At 46.2% G+C, this 26453-nt stretch overlaps 1 protein-coding gene and 1 long non-coding RNA gene across 2 annotated transcripts in view; one reads left to right on the forward strand and one right to left on the reverse strand.

Moving 5' to 3' along the window:
* The first annotated feature begins 33 nt into the window (after positions 1–33).
* KCNE3 (potassium voltage-gated channel subfamily E regulatory subunit 3) lies at positions 34–10946 on the forward strand. The gene is made up of 5 exons (XM_058545611.1): positions 34–144; positions 1376–1458; positions 1694–1898; positions 5422–5569; positions 8699–10946. Exon 5 carries the CDS (start codon positions 8739–8741, stop codon positions 9036–9038), a length of 300 nt encoding a protein of 99 aa, XP_058401594.1. The 5' UTR covers positions 34–144; positions 1376–1458; positions 1694–1898; positions 5422–5569; positions 8699–8738; the 3' UTR covers positions 9039–10946.
* The window catches only part of LOC131408643 (uncharacterized), a 48932-nt gene continuing 32412 nt past the window's right edge, over positions 9934–26453 (reverse strand). The window contains exons 2-3 of the long non-coding RNA XR_009220800.1: positions 19868–20022; positions 9934–10010 (exon numbers count right to left, since the gene is read on the reverse strand). This is a non-coding gene — a long non-coding RNA (uncharacterized LOC131408643). The remainder of the gene's footprint in view (positions 10011–19867; positions 20023–26453) is intronic.

The following is a 26453-nucleotide window of genomic DNA, read 5'->3' on the forward strand; positions in this document are numbered from 1 at the left end:
AGCGAAGGGGGCGCGGGGCGGTGCTGGGCGTGGGCTGCGCGCGGAGGGGTCGGCGGAGAGCAGAGGGGTGCATCGCAGGGGCACCCGCGAGCAAGGGCCCGGGGTCCGACGAGCCGACGGCGCCCCTCGGAGTCTTGCTGAGAGGTAGGTCAGGCGCGCCCGCAGAGTCGGTGAGGCTGAGCTGCAGCCGGGGTAGAGAAGAGGGATCTTCCCGCCTCCCCTGAGACCGCCGACAGGAGGCGGGGGGAGGCTCAAATCTCAAATACCGAGCTGATCCTCCCCAGGACTGAGCCGCAGGGATCCCGGGGCCCCACGTGGGAGTGCGGAGCTGGGCTCCTGGCACGCCCCGCCTGGAGACCGTGGGAGCTTGCACCGGCACTCAGGTCCCGGGACGGCCGCACGGAAGCTCCTTCCACATGCGCAAATATGCAGGCGATCACCTGCGGGTCCGCAGCCCGCGCACACGCGGAAACGGCACGCCCGGACCCAGCGCGGTCTTCTTGCTTGGCGGGAGGCAATTGCTCCGCGGAGTTGACTTGCCCGTTCGCTACTCCATTGTGCCCCTCACCCGGGGACTCCCAAAGGCATCTTCTGCTGCTAATAACAGAGGTCTAAGCTGCGAGTCAGGACAGTTGGGTTCTAGTTTACAGGTTGTGTAAACTGTGCCCCTCCCGCACCGGCTCTATGCCTTGTGCTTTCTTTTCCTGGGTCACACCACCTGTAAAACGGGCCTCCTGATCCTGTTGCCCCTGCACTCCATGTGACATGAGGGGAAATGGTCCTGGACCTGGGAGTCTCTTGTCTAGAAAGAAGATGAGTTCTTGTGTGAGGGTCCATAGAGAGTATCTCCTCCCACCCCCCTTCCCTACTCCTCACCAATTTGCATATGGGAAACTGAGGCCCAGGGAGGCAATGGCTTGTCCAGGGCCACACCAGGGACCAGATAGAAGTAGAATCCAAGTCTCTCACTCCTAGCCCGGGGCTCTCTCCACTTCTCCTACAAAGGCACATTGTAGATTTGTAAGCTCCTCATGATCTCCTGGCATCCAGCTACTCTGTTGGCTCCAAGTGGAGGAGACCCATGCTGGATGCGAAGAAACTGCTTTCAGATTTTCTTGACTCCTTGAGATGATAACCAACAACCTTCTTCATCCCTCACTCACTCCACACTTCTCAAAACACATTTCTATCTGAATAGGTAGATGCCCAAAATACCTACTAAGAGGGAGGCAAGACAAAAAACTCCACCTTATTGATGGGGAAAATGAGGTCCAGAGTGCAGAAGTGACTTAACCAAAACACATGGCTAGACCCGTCAGCAAAATAGCGGCAGGTCTCTTGATTCCAGCTCTGGTGTGTTCTCCATCAACTGCAGGACTACAGAATGGTACTACTAAATGGAAAGAGACTACAGGGCTGATCAGAGAGGATGGGAAACAAGGAAGCCTTCTGAAGGAGGTAAGTGTGTCTGAGAATCAAGAAGAGTCAGAAGAACCTCCTGGCTCCTTCTGAGGGTAGGAGAACCAAGGATGGGGAGAGGGGACATGGGGTTGGCTGTTCTTGGTAACATTGGGGGGAAGGATAGAGAAACAGAAAAGGAAACAAGGTGACCCGGCTGCCCAATGATTATCTCTTATGTTTGTATAATACTTTGTAATTTCTAAAACACCTTCCCCTCTATTGTCTCCCCCAGGTCCCATGTGAGGTGAGCAGGGCAGGGGTGATTATCCCATCTCAGAGATGAGTTCCAGAGGAAATAAATACAGTGCTCAAGGTCACACAGCCAAGCATACCACCAAGATCGGAACCATGAAAGGCACACTTGAAAGGCAGAGCACAGGCTGGGCGACTGGGAGTTGGACTGTGTGTTCAGTGAGTGGGTGTGTGGCCACACCCTGGTAGGTACACAGGAAAGAGGATTGCAAAGCCACTGCCGGGCTTTTGGGGCCAAGATTGTTTGCCCTTTGGATTGAATGGGGTTCAGGTGCAAGGAACGTCTAGGCTTCCAAAGGAGGCTTAGAATTCCTCCTCCCCTGACTCACTTCCCCACCTGACTGAGATGGCTTCTTTTCTTTGAGCCTCCCCTTCCCCAGAACAAATGGAATCTGTTTTGGCCTGCCCTTGAAGTTGCTTTTTAAGTACTGTAACCTGTTTTCACAAATGTGTATGTGTGTGCTGGAGGGGAGATGGTCTCATAAGAGGAAGAATAGATTCATTTGTTCTTGAGTGCTCGCTATGTGTTCAGGCCCAGGGAATAGAGAAATGTGCAAGGTACAGATCCCTGCCCTCACACCTCACAGCACACAGTTTAGCATACATATCGATATCTATATAGATACACACAATTTCAGTACGGCATGGTGCTCTAATAGGGTTTTATGCAAAGCCGTTTAGGAACAGACAAGAGGAAGAGACTGGCTAGGGAGTCGGGAAGGGGATGTCTCAGGAGAGAGTCTACAAAGGTGACACTGGAGCTGGGTCTTCAAGGATGAGTAGGAGTTCATCAGGCAGATAAAAAGAGGAAGGGCATTCCTGCCTAAGAAAACAGCATAAACAAAGGCAAGAGGTGTGCAAGTGCAAGGAAATGTTTGGAGAATGGCCTATAGCTCAGTGTCATGGGGCACACAGCACTGGGGAGAGCTGTGGTGAGATGGGGCAGAGGCAGGATCACATCCAAAGGAGCTTGAACAATAATCAGAAGCGGTTAGATTGTCCTGTAGGCAACAGGGAACTTACAGTGGAAAGATCTGTGGACAGGAAACCTGTTTCTGGTCCCAGTTCTACCCCTCCTAGGCTGTGAGAACTTGAGCAAGTGATTTCATCTTGGGGGGGGCCCTCTATTTTCCCACTAGTTGAATGAAGAAGTTGTACCAACAACGTGATTATTAAGATCCCTCCCAGCTCAGATTCTATTCCTGTGTCTCCTTCCTACTATATGTTAATGTCCATTGCTTCAACTCCTCTCTCACTCCACTGGCCCCCAGTCCACAGTGGTGATAAGACCATCAGAGGGACCAGTGGCAAAACTGTGTGGTCCCAGGAGTTGTCTTTGCCTCCCCTACCTGCTTTATGTGGCTTTTTCCCTGCCTCTCTCTACCACATTTCCAGGCACTCAAGACATTCATTCTCAAAGAGTAGCTGAAACAGAGCAATGGGGAAACCCAAAGAAACTATGGTGGAGTTTCCCTTTTCCCCAGAGAAACCTGAAAGAAAATCACACTAAGATACGCAGTTCATCCTTCAGATCACAGCTATACACCTCCACCCCCAAGTTAGAGGCCCGGGGAGTTCAAGTCAAGAACCTGTAGGGAGAACCTGTTAATGTGCAGGGAAAAGTAGCGACAGAGTGTGGAGGAAGAGAGTATACCTGGCTTGTTTGGGGGATCAGGAGCAGGTCTGGAGCAGAAAGGGCCATGGCAGATGAGACTAGAAAGGTTATCTCCTCCTCCGAAACTTACCAACTTCCCCCCTTACTGGATCCTCAATTAAGATTTGCGAGAATCGTTAGTGCAGGAGAAAGCAGCAGTAATGGGGTTAGAGGAGGTAGCTGGGCCCCAGGACACGAGGAGGCTGTGTTTGGTGTGATATACAGCTCAGATGCCAAGGAATATTGCCATCTGCAGTGAAAGAGCACCCCAACAGCACCCTCAAAGACCTGGGTTCTCGTCCGAGCTCTGCCGTTTACTAGCCATGTCATTCTGGAGGAGTCACTTTCCCTCCCTGAGCTTCCGTTTCCCCATCTACAAAGTGGAGGGGTTGGCCTAGAACTTAGATTCTCAATGATCTTTAAAACCTCTTTCAGCTGGGTCAGTCACTGTTCACCTTCCTTCCTAACTGGTCTATCTCCTGTTTCAAGTCAAGGACTCTCCAGGGCAGGAGCTCTGTCTCCCCCATCCAAAGAGCTTCGTAATCAGTGACCATCCTGGAGAGTGAAGTCAAGGAGCTCAGAAAGAGGAACAAAATTCCCAGTGTTGCCAACTGCCAATCCCTGCCTTGGGACCTGAGGCAGGGCATAGAGAACCAACCTGACCCTTTATCAGCACTCTGACTCTCCTGACCCGAAAGGATGCCCTTGCACCCAGGCCCTCACTCCCACCCCAACCCAGCAGATAAAGATATATAACTGTGGCTTCTTTGCTTCTCCCAACAGAACCACAAACATCCAGGTCTATCCAGAGAGACCCTGGAAGGAGGGTCTGAGGGAAGAACAGTTTCATGAATCCTTATTCCCCTCACTGAACTCCACTTCAGAGCCCCCACTGTCCCCTATGCTGTCCCCCTACCCCTACTTTCTACACGAAGTCTGTCTCCTCCCCAGGCTAGATCACCGTGGCACGTGAGCTGTCAGGAGGAAAAATGGATAAGTCAACCAACTTGGCTCGCAGTTTATCTAGGCTGGAATATCAGGTGCAGCTCAGTCCCAGGGCTCAGAAGCACCTTAACCTGTGAGGAAGAAGTCTGCGGCCTTCTCTATCTTGTGATTCGAGGGGCCCTAGAAAGCCCCCCAAATGCCTCTCCCACCAACCTATCCAATCTCCCATAATCTCACAGTATGGTTTTGGGATTCGTACCCTCATGGGATGTCAGAGTTGACTGGGACCTTACAAGACTATGTAGTAAAACCCCTTCATTTTATAGATGGGGGCAGAAGCTGGGACCCAGAAAACAGAAGTCACATACCCAAAGTCACACAAGTAGCAGCTGATCCAAGACAGCTCCTTGGGTTTTAGTTTCCTTCACTGTAAAATGAGGGAAGTTAGACTAGATGGACTCTGAAGGCCCTGCCAGCTTCTGCTCTACAATAATAAAACCTCCACCACATCTGTGGAGAGTCTGGTGGCAGGTGCTGCATAATTTTCTCCCTGAATTTTCACAATGAGCTATGCTACACACAATGTGGATGCTGTAAGCATGTTTGTACCCTGTTTATCCAAATAGATTGACTGGGAACCTCATTTGTTCCTATGTAAAATATCAACCCAACTGCCAACTGCCATTCTGCCACTCCCATCATTCCCTTGGGTCTCAGACCCATTCAGCCTTTTAGAGGCTCCTGCTAAGATACCAGTACCCTTGGGAAAGGGAATGTTTTAGGCTGCACTAGGAGCTGGTCCCTAAGCAGGAGTCCACCTGTTAAACTGAGGTGTCTCATGATGTCACTCAATTGAGACACGGTCGGGGGGGCCTGGAGTCGGGGATAGCAATCAGATGTCCCTTGGCCACGGCACAGTTCCTATAACTGCAGCCCTAGGCTAGCCTGACCCAGCTGCTGCAGGAAGGGGCAGAAGGAGGAGGGAGTCAGGGCTCACAGCGAGGCTGTTGCACTACCCTTGGGGCCCGGCCTTGGGCGATCCACCCTGGTTCTGAAGTTTTTTCTGTGTGTCTGGTTCCTTCCTTTTTACCCGCTCCTCTGCTTTCCAGCACTGGGCCTTCCCAGCTTCCGAAGTCAATACTGAGACCCCGGATGTATCCAGAGGCATCCTGAAGAGGCTGAGGGGCTGAGAAGCCTAAGGGCGCCCACAGAGATTCCTGAAGCCGACTTAGCGCCAGCGAATTGGCCTGCTGTCTGGTGAGTCTTCCAGATTGAGGTTGCCCTGCCTCTGCCTGTCAGTTAAAACTCTCGTGCAAGGATATCTAAGAAAACGTAACAGCAGTTGCCCCCAGAAAGAGCCCTGGGCCACTTGGCACAGGGAGACTTCATCTTCATTCACTGTAGGTACCACTTCAATTTTTTTTTTTTACTGTGTATATATATTTACTTCTCAAAAATGAAAAATAGATTTTCATTTTAATGAAAAATGTTTTTCGTTAAAATATATCTTAAAAATCCTCTTGACCGTAATAAAAGTATATGGTCAAGTAAGCCTGGAGGGAGGCAGGGTAGGGATGATAATCTTTTTTTTCTTTTAATTGTGGTAAAAAAAAATAAAATAAAATTTACCATCTTAACCATTTCTAAGTGTACAGCTCAATAGTGTTAACTATATTCATATTGTTGTGAAACAGATCTCTAGAACTTTTTTATCTTGCAAAACTGAAACTCTATACCCATTGAACAACAACTCCTAGTGATAATCCTTTTTGCAAGATGAGGGAACTGAAGCCTAAACAGGGGGAGAAACTCATTTCCCTCAAAATGGGCTCCTCCAGACACTTACACCATCTGCCTGTCACCATCTGTCTGTTGTCTACCTGTAAAACTGTCTGAGGCCCCTTCCTCCCTCAACCCTCGCATTAGCCCTTCCCTCCCCAGAACGCCTGTCCCATCTCACATCTGTCCCCTCCCCCACCTCGTCCGTCATCCCCTCAGCTCCAGCTCAGGACTCAGTCTTGCAGCTGAACTATTTCAAGACCCTTGTCACCAGGCTCCTTGCCTCAATTCTTGCCCCCTCCGGTCCACACAGCAGCAAGCGCGTCCTTTCCAAGCACAGATCTGATAATTTTACCCCCTTTTTAAATACGATTCTATGCCTATTCCCCAACTGCAGGATGAAGTTCCAACTCTGCAGCCTGGCACTCAAGGCCATCCATGATCTGGCTCCTGCCAGTCTCTCCATCCCACATCCTATCTTGTTCTTCCATGCATCTTATACTCCAACCTCTTTATGCTACTTTGCATTCTTCCAAACATTTTATGCACTTTCTTGCTGTCGAGTCTTCATTCATCTCTTTCCTTCCCTTGCCTTCTCTACTTCCTAAAAACCCTTCAAGGTCCAACTCAAATGCCTCATCACATGAACACTCTCTGAACCCTGACCAGAATTCATCACTTCTTCCTTTAAGCCCCAGTGACTCCCAGCTTGTCCCTTCCATTATATGAGAGCTGGCAATGTGCCCCTGAGTGCAGGGACCTCAAGCTCCCAGCATGAGGTCTGGCCAAGAGTGGGCCTCCATAAATGATGACTGGCTGGATGATTTGTTGAGCCATTAATTTCATTGTTGCTGCTGCTTTCCGTTGGATCACATGAGGAAAGAAGAAGGCACAAATTTCTTGCCTGACAAGTTAGGTATTTTATCTCTTGGATCTTAACTCAGTGAGCCCTTGTTCTCTTCCCCACCTCCATCCAGACAAGGTAGCCAAAGTACTAGATGGCAGGGGGCCCAAAGGCTTTACATGAAATGTGGGCCAGTCCTGAGTAATCTGTATTATTTAGATTCTTCCCTCCAACTTCTGCATTCATAGAGCCATTCATGAATATTTATCATGGTCATAACTAATTGTCATCTTTTCTGGGGAAGAGACCTTATAGTTAATAGTCATGTTTGTTAACTTTGTCTGGTTGACAGCTCTACCTAGATAAAGGAGGGCTTTGGAACCAGTCAGTGAACTCGATGCTTAGCTTATGGAGAAGTCCTTGAAGTGGCCATCTTTACTGGAGACCATTGAGGGAAAGAGAACACCCAGCCAGTCTCAGGGTAGTCCTCTGGGGAAGGAGAACACTCAGCCAGTCTCAGGGTAGTCTCCTAGACTTGGGGGACACAGCCCTGCTGAGCAGGAGCATGCAGTCTGCTGATACTCTTATCAAGAACAGGAGGACAACCACCCACTGCCTCTGTGTAAGTGCTGGGGGAAAGGGAAAGCTGCGATGATAAAGCTTGTGGAGTATGGTTAAGGGGTGGGAGCACTTAATGAGGCTTGCTGAAGGAAGTGAGCATGGAGACTTGTTTAAAGGGAATGACATATGGTTTTTCAGAGACTAGGATGCAAGGTTGTCTTTGGCCGTTTTTCTATATCATAGACTAACGATCTGTGAAAGGAAGGAAAAGGAACATCTCTTATCACCTATTATATGCCAGGTACATAGTGACTTTGTGTCGCAAGGCAGGAGAGTTGAGGTGCCTGTGTTTTCTCTCTCTGGGGCAGGTAGAACCCCAAACCAGACTGAGTGCTCCTTTCACTCACCCGTCCTCAGGCCAAACCCGGCTCTTCTCTTCTCCAACGCCTGCAGTGGTTATCAGCCTCTCTCTGCTTTCCCAGCCACTTCTTTTCCAACAGAATTTCCCCCAAATGGCTAGGATACCTAGAGTGTTTGGGACATAGGATGTTTGAGAGGTCAAGTGACCCAGCGTCTGGCCTCCAGGTAGGGTGAAATCTAAGCCATCCCCAAACATCTTCTAAATGGTATCTGTGGAGTATGAAAAAGAACTGTGCTGAAGGAGAGTTCTGAGGAATGTCTTCTAATGGTGCTGCTCAGTCCTGCCAAGAGCCGGCATGGGAGCTGAAGGAGCTCTGCACTGGCCATCAAAGAGAGGGGCTCTGTCCTGGCTCTACCCCTAATATTCTCTCGGATCATGGACAAGCCATTTATTTTCTCTGGGTCTCAGTTTCCCTGTGTGTAAAAGAGCAGTTAGATTAAATAATCTCTAAGTTCCTTCTAGCCTAAAGCTCAGTGATTTATAGAATCCAAGGAAAGGAGAGATCAATATAGTTTGCAATGGTCAAGGAAGGCTTTATTCCACGAGTATTTATTGAGCACCTACTCAGTGCTGTCATAAGTGCTTGTATATAGCAGCGAGTAAAACAGACATAGTCCCTGCCTTCACTGAGTTTGCAGACTAGTGGAGAAGACAGACAAGTAAACAAGTTGTTAGAATAAACTGTGACGTTGGGATTCTAGCTGGGGTCTAAAGGAATGGGGAGGTGGTTCCAGCTGCAGGTAACAAAAACCGTCCCCTCCCTCTTTTCTGTCACCACCAGAGCATTCTTCGATTCTTCCCTTGCCTCAATCCCTGTTGCTATGGAGACCGCCAATGGGACTCAGACCTGGTATGAAAGCCTGCACACTGTGCTGAAGGCTCTAAATGCCACTCTTCACAGCAACTTGCTCTGTCGGCCGGAGCCAGACAACCTGACGCAGCAGCGGCGGCCCAGCCTACCTGGCCGTGATGACAACTCCTACATGTACATTCTCTTTGTCATGTTCCTATTTGCTGTTACTGTGGGCAGCCTCGTCCTGGGATACACCCGCTCCCGCAAAGTGGACAAGCGCAGTGACCCCTATCATGTGTACATCAAGAACCGTGTGTCTATGATCTGAGGCTAGGGGCCCCAGATGGCCGAAGATCGAGACACCTGAGGATTGTCTCCTGGGGCCTCCAGAACTCAGCCATGGACCACATCAGGCCTCAATGTTCCTGTCTGTAAGATCAACAAGAAACAGTGCTAAGGGAGATCATCTTTGGGTTGGGAGGAGAGGGGCAGACCTGGGCCTTATGGATAAGGATTTTTTTTGCAAAGGCTCCTGAGAGCCTCATGAACAAATATACAGAAGTAGCAAAAGATAATAACCAATGATTGGTCCCATGGCTGGAGTACTGGGGGCTGAGGACTAGGGGCGAAAGAAGGAGAAGAAGTTGTAGCAGAGGGAAATGAAACAGGAAGATGCACTGGGGACACATTTTTTTGTGTGTTATCTTCAACGACCATGAAAAGCAGCGATGATTATCGCGTATCACAGAGGGAAATCTGAGTAATGTTACTTATTTCTATTTGTTCACATTTTATGTTTTTCATCTCATTTAACATTTGTGGTTTTACCCCCCTACGAGGGAAGCAGGGCAAGTGCCATTCTGCCCATTTCCCAGAGTGGTGCCCTGACTGGAACCCAGGAACCATGGTCTCCTTGCCTAGTGCTTCTCAAAACTCTGTGCCACACAGGAGTGGATCCAGGCCTGAAACTTCTACAATTCTGGGGGCCTCCTTAAGAGAAAGAGTTCAAAAATATCTTACTTTTGCAAATATTACAAAAACATTACCATGTTAACATATAGCTGGGGCCCCACCTAAGACCCTAAGAAGGATCCTTGCAAGTGCAGGGCCCTGAATGTTAAGCCTCTGTAGCTCCATGGTTCGTGTTCCTCTCCAGACATGTCACAGTGCTCTTCTCAGCCACATCTCCAGTCATGAGGACTTCACCACCTCTAACACAGCCTCTTCCGATTTGATTGAGTTCTGTGAGAAATTTTCTGATACCAAGTTGAAATCTGCTTCTAGAAGATTATTGTCACACCTAGAAGATTATCATATTAAGAGAAGCAGAGTGTGAAAGGCAGGTACCTGGTTCAGTGGAAAGAGAACCAGCCTTGATTCTACCACTAATGTGGTACATGAACTGGCTAGTCACATCTCTCTCTGATCCTTTTCCCTCCTCAGCACAATGAAATAGTTAGACTTGAAAGTCTCCAAGGGCTCTACCAGTTCTGACATTCAGGGCTTCACATACGTTAGGTTGAACCATATTAAATCGCTGTGCTTATAGGACAAAAGCAGCTGAATATCAGTAGTTTCATATGGTTCAATCTAATACACGCAATGTGGCAGGTGAATTCTTTACAAGCTACAAATCCCAGGCTGGAACCTCCCCCTGTTTTGTTTGGTTTCTCTTTAAGGGATCTCCATGGGGTCTCCAGAAGGCCCTGAAACATACGTATCTGTGTATAGCAAAAACTCTGAAAAATATTTTGATAGCAATTATCTCTGAGGAGAAGGATTATGGGTAATTTTCCCTTTCTACTTAAAAAATTTATGTAATATTTGATTTATTTGACCATGAGTATGTTACTTGTATAATAAGGAGGGGAAAGCTACTTCCACTTTGAAAAAATAAAAATGAATGCCTCTGTCTTTCTTGAATGGAGGATCACAAGCACATTTGCTCCCATGTGCAGTTAGTTATGTTGACTCCCTGCAAATCCGTGCTGAGCCCCATGTCTGCTCAAGCCTTTCCTCATCTCTTCTTGAGGAAGAAAGTGGAGACCGGCTTAAGAAGATGTGACATAGGGAAAGGCAACAGATTCGGAAGTCGACAGCTGGATGGGACATTAGAGACCACCCAGCCCAAACTACCAAATAAAATATGAAATGCAATCAAGTGTAATTTGAATGGTCAGGTGATGGATGTGATAAGGGTTTGGGAAATGAGATTGAGTAGATCTAGAGGAGTCAGAGAGAGGTAGAATTTGAACTAGGCTTTGAAAGATAGAACAGATCTCAGTGGGCAGAGTGAAAGAAAGGAACAAGACAAGGGAATCTCCGAGGCAGAAATGTGGAGAGCAGTTGGCTGGGGGACGGAGCAGGGAGCAGGTCCAGTGTGGCTTCTCTGGGACTTCAGTGTCGCTATCCATGGGGGCAGCTCCCCTTCTCACAGTCCTTATACTCACAGGGCTTAATAATAAAATAATACAAATTCTTTTGTTTGCAAGTTGCAGAAAGCTAATATATATTAGCATAAACACAAAAGGGGATTTATTGAGGGGAGTATGGGGTAATCACAAGTTCAAAAGAAGAGCTGCAAACACCAGGGCAACTCCAGGGATCTCAGAGTCTGGAGCTACTTATTTGAATTCACAAAGGGGCTCGGTATACCTCATTACACACACCCAGGGTCGGACTAAATAAAATTCTAGGACTTTAAGGTGGTATCATTTAAACATTCTAATGTTCTATGATGTAAGTACTCCCCTCAGCCCTGCCCCCAGCTCCACCCCACCCCAAATGTCTGGGATTAGTTCTATCCCACTATGGCCACAGGATCTTTTGTCTGCGCTGGTTCTGCCCTCTGCTGACCAGACCCCAGCACATCGCCTTCAGCCCTCAAAGCAAAACTTCAAAAATCACTCATTCAACAGGTATTTATTGAGGGCCTAATATGTGCCAAGCACTCATCTAGGCACACTTGGAAAACATAAGTGAACAAAAAAGATCAAAGAAATCCTTGCCCTCATACTTCAGAGCATTTACTACATGTCAGGCAGTGGTCTAAGCATTTTATACACATTAACTCATTTAGGTTTTACTACCCTCATAACAACCCTTATTAGTTGGTATTCCTTACAACTACTTCAGCAGAGCCCAGTTTTTCTTCATCTAGCCCCTGCAGCACCCTCAATCCACTTTTGGCACCATGGCACACCCAGCCCAGAGTGTGGATTGAACAGTCCCTAGAAATGAATGGGAAAGTGATTTGGGAAAATGATGGCAGAGTATTGACACCAATTGATTGAAGTTGGAGTCCCCAGAAGCAGAGCCTGAGATAGGTATTTACTGAGGGAACACTTTTTAGGGAAATCCTACAAGGGAAAGAGTGAAGTAGATAGAAAAGGGAAAGAGACAAACGACGAGTGTCTCAGGTCATGTCTAGGCCTGGCCTGATCCACAGGGAACTGTTACACGTTGCTGGGCATAAATCACACAGCAGGATTACACCCTCTTGAAGCAAGGGGACTGGGCTTTTATGTCCCCATATCAGTCAGTCATTGGTTGCAGGCCACCCTGGTGGAGAGGGGGGACAAGAGAAGGGTTGGAAGGAGGATCGCATCAGCTGAGGTCAATTCTCTGGAGAAGGGTGGCACCTTTGAGCTATTACAGGCTACAGCAGTGGAAGAAAGCTAAGGAAGGAAGTTGCCTTGGTTGGAGATCACCAAGAGTCTGGTTCCTCAGGAAGGTTCTGAAGCTCAATTTTCATCACAAAATTGGCCCCACCTTTTGTGGCTATCCTTTTCTACCCCATGTCAGTCATCATTGGCTGCTGGCTGCTACAGGGGCATTTAACCTCTCAGGGGTGGCTCCATTTGGCTGAGGCCAAATCTGGAGAAGGAAGCCGCTCTGAGCTGATGGCAGGCAACATTCACAGCAGCTGGGGCAGGGGGCCTGTGCGGGGATCTATCAGCATCCACTACAGCTGTGCTGTTGGGGAAACAGGAGCAGAAGCAGAGCATCACATCTGGGGAGCTCCTTCTAATTTAAGAGACAAAAAGCACACACCAAATAAAAAACAAAACAAGATAACACCAAGTAGAACCAAGCAGGAAAAAATATAGTTAAGTACCAGAAAATGTGGAAAACAGATACTAATGTGAGGTCAAGAAAAGGAGAGGGAAGGGGCCAGCCCGGTGGCATATTGGTTAAGTTGGTGCACTCTGCTTCAGCGGCATGGGGTTCACAGGTTCAGATTCAAGCCATGCTGTGGTAGGGGGCCCACATATAAAGTAGAGGAAGATTGGCATGGATGTTAGCCCAGGGCCAATCTTCCTCAGCAAAAAGAGGAGGATTGGCAATGGATGTTAGCTCAGGGCTAATGTTCCTCACCAAAAAGAAAAAGAGAAAAGTAGAGAGAAGTATTCATGAACATTTTCTGGAGATTTGAGAAAGGATATAAAGAACTGGTAGGATTTGATTAGGAGGTCCAATGTAGTATGGTCCAAGGCAGCATTCCAAGTAGGTGGATTGCTCTGCTCTCCTCAGTCATTCAGGGACCTAGGATGATGACTGCCATCCTCAACATGTAGCTTCCAAGTTCACTCTGGTTGAAGCATTTCTAGTTAGTGAGGAGAAAGAAAGAAGTCCAGGGCTAGAGATTTACTCTTAAGCAAGCAAGGCAAAAGCTGAATACATTCCTTTTGCTCACATCCATTGACAAGGGCTTAGTAACATGGCCACAATCAGCTGGAAGGGGAGCTGGCAAATGAGGCTCCTATCCGGGCAGTCATGTCCCAGCCAGACCTCTATCACTATGGAAGGAATGAATGGATTTTGGTGGACAGCTAGTGGTCTTCAGCCCACCCTCCTCACTTTTCCTCCACGATTGGTCATGATAAAAAAAAAGGTACAGCTCTGCCAAGAAGGAAGAAGTGCTGTTACTCTGATAAGATCATGTTTTTGGGGGGTTGGAGGTGGGAGACTTGTGGGTATAACTAAGCCTGTCCTGGGAGTGTGACTTTTGCTCATTTTATTTTCTAGCACTGGTGAGTCTGGTCTCTCTCATTGGAATGGTAATATCCAAGATTTTGGTTGAGGCATAGGGGAAATAGACAAAACAAGGCTTTCAGCCAACCTTGTGCAGGAAAAAGAATCCTCTTTCAGTGCCACTAAGAAACCACGAACATGATCTGCCTGATGAAATCAGAGAATCCACCTGTGGCAGTGGTTAAACTGTGACAGAGAATGAGCTCCTTGGAGCAGGAGAGTCAGAAATTAGTGAACAGGAAACAAAAAGGGAAGAAAAACTAATATTTGTTGAGCAGCCAATCTCTGCCAGGCACTGTGCTGGGAATTTGCATGTTACCTTATTTCACCCTTTCAGAAGCTCTTGAGATAATTTTTTTAATCATCATTTTATAGATGAGGAAACAGAAGCTGAGAGGTGAAACAGCTTGTTAACATTCACTTAATACATGGAGCTGTCTAGATTTTAACAAAGACTTGCCTGATGTTCAAAGCCCCTATTTTCCCCACTGTTCCTTTGAGAGTGCCTACAGACTAGCCTCTCTGTTCTCCTTCAGGGATCAGGTAAAGTAGTCACAATCTCATTCTTGCCCAGCTCCTCTACCCCCAACCAAGATGCCTCAAAGAGAAGACAGGGCATTGTCACAATGCTTATGGGAATAATAAACCAATCGGGACAGCTCTTGGGTGAGGGTCCCTGAGTCCCTACAGCACTGAATCTCAACACTGGGGCAAGGGGAACAGAGAAGCCAGCCACAGAATCTGCTGGGAGATTAGAAAGATTTAATCTTAAAAAAGAATCTAATGTGAATCATTGGTGTCTCTCCCTCAACTGGAAAGAGGATGAGATTATTTAAATACATCTCAATAAAGCTCTGTGGGATAGCTACAGGCTTACAGCTCTGCTCTTGGTTAATCATTTATTCACTCATTCAACAAATATTTATTAAGTACCTAGATGTCAGGCGTTGTGTATGGCACTAAGAATACAGCAACAAACAAGATAGGCACAATCCCAGCCTTCATGGGGCAAGGATTACCTCACCCACTTCCATTTATCTACCAATAAAAATGTTCCATTTCTATGAAGCTTTACTTCTTAACCCCCCTCTGCCCCTCCTCTACATAGGCTGAGGCTTCTTTCACTCATCTTACTGCCCTGTTTATAATTCTATAATAATTTGTATCACATCGGACTCTCTCGGCATGTCTTTTCCCCTCTTAGAGACAATGCAAACGTGCAGGCAGGGGCCGGCCCCTGCCTGGCTTAGCGGTTAAGTGCACGCACTCCGCTACTGGCGGCCCGGGTTCGGATCCCGGGCGCGCACCAACGCACCGCTTTCCGGCCATGCTGAGGCCGCGTCCCACATACAGCAACTAGAAGGATGTGCAACTATGACATACAACTATCTGCTGGGGCTTTGGGGGAAAAAAAAAGGAGGAGGATTGGCAATAGATGTTAGCTCAGAGCCGGTCTTCCTCAGCAAAAAGAGGAGGATTAGCACGGATGTTAGCTCAGGGCAGATCTTCCTCACAAAAAAAGCAAAACAAAACAAAACAAAAACGTGCAGGCAGGGACCGTGTCTAATGCATCTCTATGCCCCCATCAACCAGGAGAAGCCTTGGCACAAAGGGGATGCTCAATAAATATTGGTGGAATGAATCAACATTTATTATGAGTATTGTGCTAAATAATCTCTCACATGTGTATGGTGCTTCCAACCTTTCAAAATATTTCTGTCTCCTTTATCTCATTTGGTTTAGAGATTTTGGTCCAGGGGATTCAATTAAAAGTGAATGTGAGAGCACTTTGTAAAATATAAATGGTGAAGGATTGTTATTGAACTCTCTTGCTAGCGCTGAGGCCAGATAACTTAGGCAACATACTTAAGGTCACGCAGCAGGAGTCTGTGGTAGAGTCTATGTCTCCTGACTTCCATTTCTGAACTTTTCCTCCTTCATCAAGAGGAAACTGACACAAGAGAGGTACAAAATAAGTGCTCAGGAAGCCCATGAATGTGATTGCAACTTCCCAGGAATGGATAGAGTGGGGCTCTGCCCAGATCTTTGGGGCCAATGTACTCATCACCCAGCTGCTGGGAACGTGCACTGCTGACAGCTCACAGTTGCATCCTTCACTGTGTGCTGGCCTGGGCCACAGGGAACTATTTCACCCAAGGCTATACCCCCTCCTGGGGGTGGCTCACCAATGACAGACTGATGCAGAGATAACAAAGGTCTGGTTCCATCGCATCAATTTGGGATAACTCTGAGGGGCCATCTCAGCTCCAGAACTCTGTGTAAGATCAGCTGAGGCTTCAGCTGCAACCACATTGTTAGTTAGCTTCTCGCTCTGCCCACTCCCACTTCCTCACTTCCTTACTGTTGCATCTCCCATGAGCACTCCCCCAAAAAACCTGCATGATGCTCTCCATCTCCGTCTGTTTCCAAGGGAACCAATCTGTCCCTCAAGAACAGTGCTCTAGCACTGAGCCTGTTCCAAAGTAGTTGTCAGCAATGATAGAGGGATGGGATGATAGAATATAGGTGGAGGCAGTTAGTGTGGTTCTAGCAAAACCAAAAAGAAAACAAGGCAGTGATAGAGACTGGCAGGGTAGAAAACAGCCAGTTACATTCACTGAATAAGAACCAGCCACTAGAGGGCCCAGCACTCCAGGTCTATAGCTCTGCTGCTACTTTAGAGCAAGATTCTAATTGTGCCCTTGATCTGGTAGACACTCGGGATAATTGTCTGCACTAGCGGAAAAAATTATTGGCCCAACACTTTCTTCCTCTACCTATTCCATGGACATCAGTGTCTGAGCCTGTTCCAATACCTGTCACCAAGCCCTCTGTGCCATTACATATAAACGTAAATAAATATTTATCCCATAAATCAAGGCTTCCAAAGCCTGTGTTTTTGACACCCACTGCTCTCATTGTTCCCAAGATGTTCAGAAGATCAGAAATGTGGAATTCCAAACAGTTGGTTGCGACAATGCTCACCCAAAAATGGAGAGAATCAGCAACATAATCTGTCTAGTCCTGTCACTTTCCCACCCTCTCCGCTTCCTCAGTTTGCAGTAAAGATAAGACATACAGGCTTAGACGTGAAACATAGTGGCCAAGGGAGAAAGGGTCATATGAGTCTTCACAGAAGATGAAAATGTTTGAGAACATTGTATAAATTGAATGAATTAAATCAACAATTTTTCTGCTGGGGACTTAGTAAAAAGACTTAAAGAAAATTTCCCTCTGTACCCTTTTTGGATGGGCAGTTACTCCTTTGTAGGTTGGGTGGCTTTCTTTTTTTTTCTTTTTTTTTGTGAGGAGATCAGCCCTGTGCTAACATCTGCCAATCCTCCTCTTTTTTTGCTGAGGAAGACCAGCCCTGGGCTAACATCCGTGCCCATCTTCCTCCACTTTATATGGGACGCCGCCACAGCATGGCTTGCCAAGCAGTGCATTGGTGCACGCCCGGGATCCGAACCGGCGAACCCTGGGCCGCCACAGCGGAGCGCACCCACTTAACCGCTTGCACCACCAGGCCAGCCCCGTTGGGTGGCTTTCTTTACCTGGGGGAGAAAACATTTAGAGGTCTCTGGTTCCAACATACACATTCTTGAAAGGGGAGAGCTGGATTGTTTGGGAGGGGGGACACTCTGAAGATCAAAGGGAGCGGAGTTGGGCTCTACAAAGCAGGAGGATGGAGCGGGGGTAGGGCCTGCAGTTGGCACTCTCCCAGTGTCTCTGGCAGTGATGACTACAAGGACACCTGGGGAATGAACACAAGCCATGGCTTTGGGAACCTTACAGGAATTCTTGGTGGCCAGATTTAGAATGGAAGGAGTAGATGCCTTGAGCAACTGGCCAGATATGTCTGACTGGAACACACCTGCTTGGACAATGAGCCACAACTACAATGGACTGAGGACAGCGCCCCAGATTTTCTAGATTGGATAAGCCCTGGGGTTTTTGCATCCCCACAAAAGCTCTGAAATTGGATGTCCCACCAACCTGGCAGGTGGGGGTGAAGCTAAATTTAATTTGATGTGAATTAGAAAAATAAAATTTTAATTTGATTTGATTTAGAAAAATAGTAAAGAAATCTAATGTTCTTGCCCTTGTTATTGGCCAGATCAAATGGTTCCAATGCTTGAAGCTCTGATATCACAACAGCAGATCTAGCCTGGACGGTTAATGAAAGAATAGTAATAATCTTTTGAGGGATTATCATAGGGTAGGCAACGAATTATTTCATTTAATCCTCACAACACACCTATGAGGTAGACCAAGACAGAGAAGTCAGGTGGGCTGTCCCAGGTCACATGACTAGTAAATGGCAGAACCAGTTTTGTTGGACTCTGTGTCTAGCTTCTATAGCCATTCATTACCGGTCATCTAGACATTCATTCACTGACATCTAGTCCATCACTAATTCATTTAGCCACTCAGAAGGTAAATAGGATTAATACAGTTATTCTGTTACTTGAAAGGTGAGATAGATCTAGCAGTAGTTTGAAGAACAAAAGAATCTTAAAATCATAGAATGTTTGCACTGGTAGCTGGTCTAGTGGAGAAGAACAAAAGCTTTAGAGCCAAATGGATTAGATTGGAATCCTGGCTCTGCTATTCACTCTCTGTGTGCCCTTGAGCAAGTTATTTAACCTTTTTCATTCTCAGCTTCCATATCTGTATATCACAAATAATAATGCACATACATTCTCAATAGACTGATGTGAAGATTAGAGATACATACACTGTTGGTGGGAGTGCAAACTGGTGCAGCCACTATGGAAAACAGTATGGAGATTCCTCAAAAAATCAAGGATAGAACTACCATATGATCCAGCTATCCCACTGCTGGGTATTTATCCAAAGAACTTGAAAACACCAATGCGTAAAGATACATGCACCCCTGTGTTCATTGCAGCGTTATTCACAATAGCCAAGACTTGGAAGCAACCTAAGTGCCCATCAAGGGATGAATGGATAAAGAAGATGTGGTATATATACACAATGGAATACTACTCAGCCATAAGAAGCAATGAAATCCAGCCATTTGTGACAACATGGATGGACATTGAGGGTATTATGCAAAGTGAAATAAGTCAGAGGGAGAAGGTCAAATACCGTATGATTTCCTTCATTAAGTAGTAGATAATAACAACAATAAACAAACACATAGAGACAGATATTGGATTGGGGATTACTAGAGGGGAAGAGAGGAGGGAGGAGGGCGAAAGGGATAATTTGGCACATGTGTGTGGTGATGGGTTGTTATTAGTATTTGGGTGGTGAACATGATATAATCTATGCAGAAATAGAAGTATAATGATGTACACCTGAAATTTATACAATGTTATAAACCAATGTTACTGCAATAAACAAAAAATTTAAAAAAAAGAAGCATTATGAAAGATAAAAAATAAATAAATAAAATAAAACATAAATTGTTAAAAATAAATAAATAAATAAAGGGTCAGATAGTAAAAAAAAAAAAAAAAAAAGATTAGAGATAAAAACTACCTATCTATCTATCTATCTACCTACCTATCTGTCTACCTACACAGACCAGCTAGATAACTTGCAGGGCCCAGTGCAAAATGAAAATGCAAGCCTCCTTGTTTAAAAATTAAGAATTGCAAGATGGTGACAGCAGAGGATTAAACCAAGCATGGGGCCCTTTTAAACCTGAATCCCAGATGGCACACTAGTGCCTGTCATAGAGTAAGTATGCAATAAATAATAGTCCTTTTTTTCTCTCTAGATCTTTGACTCTAACCCTCTCCTTTTGCAGATGAGGAAAATGAAGTCCAAAAAAGAGTGAAAAATGCAAGTTAGTGGCAAAGCCAGGATCACAACCCAGATTCTTCTGTTCCCAGTCAATAGTCTTTACCTCATCATTTCCCAAGTGTGTTCTGGATGATGATAACTGATATTCCACGAACAAAAAGTTTCCACCAACAAGCAAGTTTACAAAACATTGGATTAACGTTAAATAGACATCTTTTGCAGAGCTCCTCAGAGACTTTTCTATGTGCAACATGAATCTCCAAGACAAGGATATAATATGGAACATTCCCCAAAGTATTGATATGGAATCCTTTTCCAAGAGCATATTAAGTGTCTCTTAGAACTCACTCAGAAATTCTGCTGTATATGTTGCTGCAGGGCACTGGAAGTTTCCATGGGTTTTGATCTGTGGGGTGTGGTGGTTCTCATTCTAAATTAGAAGCAAACATCTTCCTTCCATTAGGCCTTTCTGTCAGCATCTTTGCCCCGGCTGACGTGTGAGCCTGAGGATATAAAAATAATGAAAACCAGACTCCAGGAAGAGCATACTTGTTTAGAGTCACCCAGTTGCATCCAAAAGGCAGATGCAATCTGTCCCCCTCCCAGGAGTAGGAATATAGAGACAAAACATACACTATGACCCCCAAATTCTTTCCATTCTGAGTAATTTGCTCACAGCCATCACATTACAAAAGTAACAGCAAAAGTCCCATATAAAGGCACACAAGAAGCCAGGAAATCATGATTCTTATCTTAGCTCCTCCAATTATTAGCCATTTGACCTAGACTGGTTAATTCATTTACTCATCCTCTAACTTTTATTGAAAACCTTTTTGCATCAAATTAACCTCTCGCTTATTTGAACTACCATACATTTACATTTCATCTGTAGCACTCCTCCTCCCAGGCCCTTGAGAATCTCTGTGGAACATAGTTTGAGAACCAGCAGACTAGATGATCTTTATAGGTCCTTTTAGTTCTGATAGTCTGTGATTCAAATTTGTATATAGCCTTGCAAGCTCTTGTCTCTGCCTCTTAATAAAGGACCCTAGCTCCTTGAGAAATGCTCCTCTTAATTTTTGGGAGACCCAGAGAGTGATTCTCACATGCTATGTGGTTGAGATGCCAGGTGACACTGACCCTTCTGTGGTCCCCAGTACACAGGACCCGGTACATGGATTGTGCAGAGGGGAGAATACCTTTCTCCCCACATCATGTTATACTTTGTCACATGGGCTTCCAATAGGTATTATTTATGCCCTTTGACTCAGTTTTTAGTAAGGCAGCTCTTCTCCAGTTTGCTGATTCCTCCTCACCCCCATTCCTCTCCACAAATTACTAAGCATGAGCCAATGGTGAGGGTAGGGGTAGGTCTGCAGCAAGGCCAGGGAACAAACCTGCATGATAAACCTAATGTTGAACTTAGAACCATTCTTCTTTGATTTTGAAGATTCTGTTACTGGACCCACATTGCTTGTCTCCTCAATTTCCTTAGGACAAACTCCCTCCCAGGAGAGACCTAAAGCCCTCATGAAAAATAGACTTTTGGTGAGTTGGGCCGTCTAGGTTGGAAGTGCCTGTTGGGTCCTCCAGGCAGTGGATGCCAAGATGGAGTAAGAAGTGCAAGAGATTTATTGAGGGAAACACCTGTGAAGGACAAAGAGGTGAGAGAACAGGAGTAGGTGGGAGAGCCTCAGACTGTGATGCAGTTCTGACACCTGTGAGAGAGGAAGGAAGGAGGAGCGGGCAGGAGACGGCTCAGACTTCAATGCAGCTCTGAGCAAGTCTCAGCCGGGCTAATGGGGAGCAGCAGAGCACAGACTGCCCATTAGAGGAGCCTCATGTTGGGCAGGAATGGCCTGGCTGTGGCTTGTGTGCAGTGTTCAGTCATTGACAGGGAGAAGGACAGGGAGAGCATGATCATGGTATAAACACTGATTGTGAAGAATGCTGCAGCCAGAGGCTGTCAGCTAACTACACTCCTCCCAGTAGGCTTTCCGTGTGGGAGATCTGAGCAGTGTACTCCCCGTGCCTGCCACACTGGACATGCCCACACCGTGTGAATTCAAAAAGTGAACATAATTCAAGCTTAAACTGAGGCCTATTTTGCATATTTATTACAAATATTTGTTGAGCCTGTAAAAGGTATTGCACTCAGCACTACAGCAACCCCGCCCTCTCCAAGGGAATGACTGAGTCTGGGAAGGTTTCAGATAGTCGGGAGAGTTTTTATTACCATTATCATCAACAATAGGCATGTTTTCATAGCCTCTATTGTATATTAATATTGTGTCAAGCTTAGTAAGTACAAAAGAGAACAATCTTTAGGGAGTTCAAGGTAGTTTGCAATAAAATATCCCTCACCCTTCAGAAGCTCAGAGGAGACTTCTGAAGACTTTCCTCATGCCAATTACTGGATGCTTCAAGGAGGAAGGAGTCTTTTAGTAGAATTGGCCTTGGAGGTTACCAGAGAGACCTTGAAACTGATCTGGCAGCCAACAGTGTGGCACAAGCTCACACTCCACCTCCAGTACCCTGCCAGCCAAGATTCAGGATTTGCTGAGAGGCAGGCCCGACACCTGTTGTGGCTCCTGGATCAGAGTCAAAATTTGAGAGGGAAAAAGGGAAGTCGAAGGAACTGGGAAAGAGGGATTTGTCACTAGAGAGATAAGACAGCAGGCTTTTTAAAACCATGCCAAAATTCATTCCAACCTAATCACCCGGCAAAAGAGAGCGTGTCAGGTGTGGCAAAAACGCTTTGACACGACACCTAAGCTCTGTCTCTAACTCCCTAGCTGACCTTTGTCACTCAATGCCCTCTGGGCCTGTGCTCCTTGGCTGTAATCTGCAGAGCTAGGCCAGACATTCTAAAGTTCTTCCATTTGAACAGTCTAAGATTCTAGCAGCTTCCCTAAAATAATCCTGGAAGAGCCTGCCAAGAGGCATGAAAGAGAGGAGGCGTAGGATGAAAAGCATTTCCAGTGAACCCAGGAATAATATAGTATAATGTAATATAACATAACACAACACAATGTAACATAACACAACACAATGTAACATAACATAACATCATAAGCATTAATGATAGGCAAGAGAATATAGTAATGGGGACTGGTAACATCTCTAAGTTGAGCTAATTTCATGATCAAGACACCCAGGGCATCGAAATGTGACTCTGTTCTATCTTATATAGGGTGCAGATGATCCGGGAAGGAAAATAGTTCCACCTGTCAGCTGGTTCTAAAAGATCTGAGATTCATATACATTCTGTCAACACAGGAACCCCCAATGTTACCAAAGCCAAGAGGACCGAGCTGTCTCCGTCCTTCACCACACCCTCTTCCAGTTTTCTCTTGTAAAAACAAACCATTTCTACTCTCTTTTAAGTTTGCGTTTGCTGTTTATTTTCACCTAGATAAGAATGCCGGGAGGGGACAGCACACTGTGGGATTTCTCCCAGGCCTAATATTTTAGGATTCTAAGAACAACAGGGTTCCATGCTCCCCTCTCATTTATTTCTCCTATTGAGCTAAGAAAACACCAGTTAAAAAACAACGACAAAAAAAACTGCAGTCAAGGGAACGGCATAATCAGCAGCCAATCAGGAGAAGGCTCCACAGTTCTGGCCTTCAGATACGGTATCTTCCAGGCTAGCCCCTCCCAGAGAGGATCAGGTTTTCTCTTGGGGTTCCTTCGTGTTTGAATTAAGCACCACTGAGGGCTATGGTCCAGAAACAAACTCTGAACCTAGTCTTGGTAGACAAACAGGACTAGGGAGATTACATGACCTGCAGGGAGAAAAGGCTCTGGGCTTCCCGGGAGACCAGGCTACTGCGAAGGGAAAAGGGTGTGGCGTCCATGAGGACACAAGAGCAGCCACAGGAGGGCTGTGCTGCCTAAATAAATAATGACATGTTTGACAGCAGATCCAGTTCTTGGACATGCCAGGCCTACCGGTTGCGTGTCTGTTAACTCACTTTCGCCCTTTAGATCTCAGCCTAAATGTGATTTCCTCTGGGAAGCAGGATGCCACACATAGTTGTGCAGGGTGCACACTGCACATACCGAGGGTGTGCCAATTGCAGCATAGATATTACAGATTTATACACTTTTATGACAACTTTCCTGCAGTTGGCAGTTAAGTATTTTGAGGAAAGGGCACCTTTTTTTCTGATTCACAAAACGGCGCCACATGGGCTGGCAGTGACCCTGTTGAGAAGCCTTTCCTAACTCTCGTCGGGTTTAGTGCCCCTCTGCTCTGCTTCAGGAGGACCCTGTACTCCCCCTACCATCACATTTACCACCCTTTATTCTAATTGCCTGTTTACTGGTCTATATTCACACTGGATTATCAGTTTTGTGAGGGCAGAGACTGTGTCTCATTCAACACTGTACACTGGGAAAGAGAACGATGCTTGGCCCTAGCACAGGCTCAACGGTATTTGTTGAATGAATGAGCAACATATTCTGAGCCAGTCCAATGCTCTTGCCCAAGTGGACAGAGAGACTGGCATACTGGAAAGAGTACTAGCCACATCCTGGGTTCAAGACCTTGCTCTACCTCTCACAGACTAGGTGACTTTGGGCAAAATAGGGATAACCCTGCCCTGTCTACCACAAAGGGTCGTTGTGAGGAGCAATTTAAAACTACCACTTAGTAAACTGTAAAAATACTAAACACATGAGAAGTAAAGGAATGTTCCAGGGGCCCAGGACCTGGAGTAGCCTTATATCTGAACATAGTACAAAGTCCCATCCAATAGAAAACTAAGGATTTCTAGGTCAGGCAACACTTTTTTGGTTACTAGGGACAGAAACCCAAAAATGTCAAAAGGCAAATTTATTGCTTCACATAACAAGGGGGAAGTTGCAGCTGGGCCTCCAGGACAACTGGAAATAGGCACAATAGTGCTACAAAGTACACTGCATTCTTATTCTCCTCAGCCTTCTCACCACTCCCACACCCAAGCCTTCCTCTCTTGCCAGTCTACAGACCACAGACTGGCTTCCTCCACACAGCAAGGGACATGGCTACCAATAGCTTCTGACTCCATCTCACAATTTTGCCATCTGAGAGGGACTGAGCCCCTTCTCTTAATTCCAATTTGCAAAATCTCCCTTTGCCCTGGCTTGAGTGACATATCCACCTCTGTGCCAAGGGTGAGGGATACTAGGATTTCTAGGCCCTACTGGAACCACAGGATTAGAGTGGGGGAATCAGAAGAAAGAATGGGTGCCAGGCAGACAAAACAATAGAGGTCCACCACAGTTTTCTAAAGATCATTCCCACACTGAGAACTGAAGTGCCGCCATTTGCAATCACTTAGCTTTGGTTTGGGTTCTGCTCCTCTAGGCTCATTTTTTCATGTCCTTCTCTGAGTTCCTTATAACAGAAGGAGGAGAGCAGAAGGGTGACAAAAGTAGGGAGAGGGACAGGCAGCTAAGTAGAAATCACAGTCCACTTTCCTCTGCAAACCTTCAATAAATAAGCAGAGAAGCAAGCCACAAATCTAGAAAGGTTAGTTCCCTTTCTAGAACTGGTAGCTAGTGACTTCGCCTGCTCAACATCAGATCCTAAAATCCTCTGTGCTTTGGCCAGGTCGTGGCTCAAGTGACAATGTTACTGAAATGGAATACTATTCAGCTAGTCTCACCACTTTCACTTTCTGTTCTGTGGCATTCCTTTCTTGTCTCCTTTCAAGTAGTCTGACCCACGCTACTTACAGATGGAGAAACCAGCCTCAGAGAGGGAATATTTCTTAGCCAACATCACATACTAAAAGGGAGTTTATGGCCAAATCAAGATCAGACTCTATGTCATCTGACACTCGTTTTTCCCATTGTACTACCCTTTGTTTTTCTGCACATTAAGACCTGAAAGATGGGGGCCAGCCCCATGGCATAGCCATTAAGTGTGCGCTCTCCGCTGCTGGCAGCCCAGGTTCGGATCCTGGGCGCGCACTGACGCACCGCTTGTCAGGCCATGCTGTGGCGGTGTCCCATATAAAGTGGAGGAAGATGGGCACAGATGTTAGCCCAGGGCCAGTCTTCCTCAGCAAAAAAGAGAAGGCTTGGCGTGGATGTTAGCTCAGGGCTGATCTTCCTCACACACACAAAAAAAGACCTGAAAGATGAGCTATCCCTTCATCTCACCTCCTTTCCCTTCTTTTGTCTCTCTGGGTCACTGACTAGCATGCCTTCTCTAGGTCAGTTTTCCCACATTACTGTTTAGTGACCCCTGGGCCCCAGTCAACTAGCTGTTGTCTTATCCTAAGCTGTCAGAAATGAAATTCTGATACCAGAGATCCCTCCTAATTATGCAGTATTCTCTTCCTACTCCTTAATCTGAACCCACCATTTAAAGCAGGCTAGTCTTGATGCGTGGCAAAATTTCAGGTATCATCTTGGCTAACTCCCACCTGTCTCTCAGATATCCATTTAGACCACTTTATTTCAGGAAGTGAAATATATTTTTTTATTTGGTCTGTTTCCCCAGTACAGGTCAGGAATAAGCACCTCTAGTACCCCACACTTCCCCCAACAAAAGGTCTATCACCCTGGACAGTAACTGCCTGCTTACTTTGTCTCTACTCTCCACTCTACTGTAACTTCTACGAGAACAGAGAGTATTCCTGCTTCCCTGGACCATTATTTCCCCCAGGACCCAGCAAAGAGCCCAGCACATGGCAAATGCTGCACAAGTATTTACTGAATGAATCGCTAGAACTCCTTGCCATGCTAACAACTGTTTATCCAACGTAGTTTCCCTTGCTCTAAGTCATTACAGTTACTTGACATGCCTAGAGCCTAGAGTAAATTCTTCCTTCCCCTCCCCATAATCTCTCTACAGTCTGCTTAAATCCTATACTTCAATCAAAATGCAATTCTACTCTCATCTTTACAAAAATTTCCAAAATCACTAGCCTTCAATAAT

The sequence above is a fragment of the Diceros bicornis genome, chromosome 7 (genome assembly GCF_020826845.1).
Source record: "Diceros bicornis minor isolate mBicDic1 chromosome 7, mDicBic1.mat.cur, whole genome shotgun sequence".
NCBI classification, from domain to species: Eukaryota; Metazoa; Chordata; class Mammalia; order Perissodactyla; family Rhinocerotidae; genus Diceros; species Diceros bicornis.

Bases quoted from the DNA above. Each gene is read 5' to 3' on its own strand.
- KCNE3 (XM_058545611.1), top strand. From the start codon at position 8,739: ATGGAGACCGCCAATGGGACTCAGACCTGGTATGAAAGCCTGCACACT.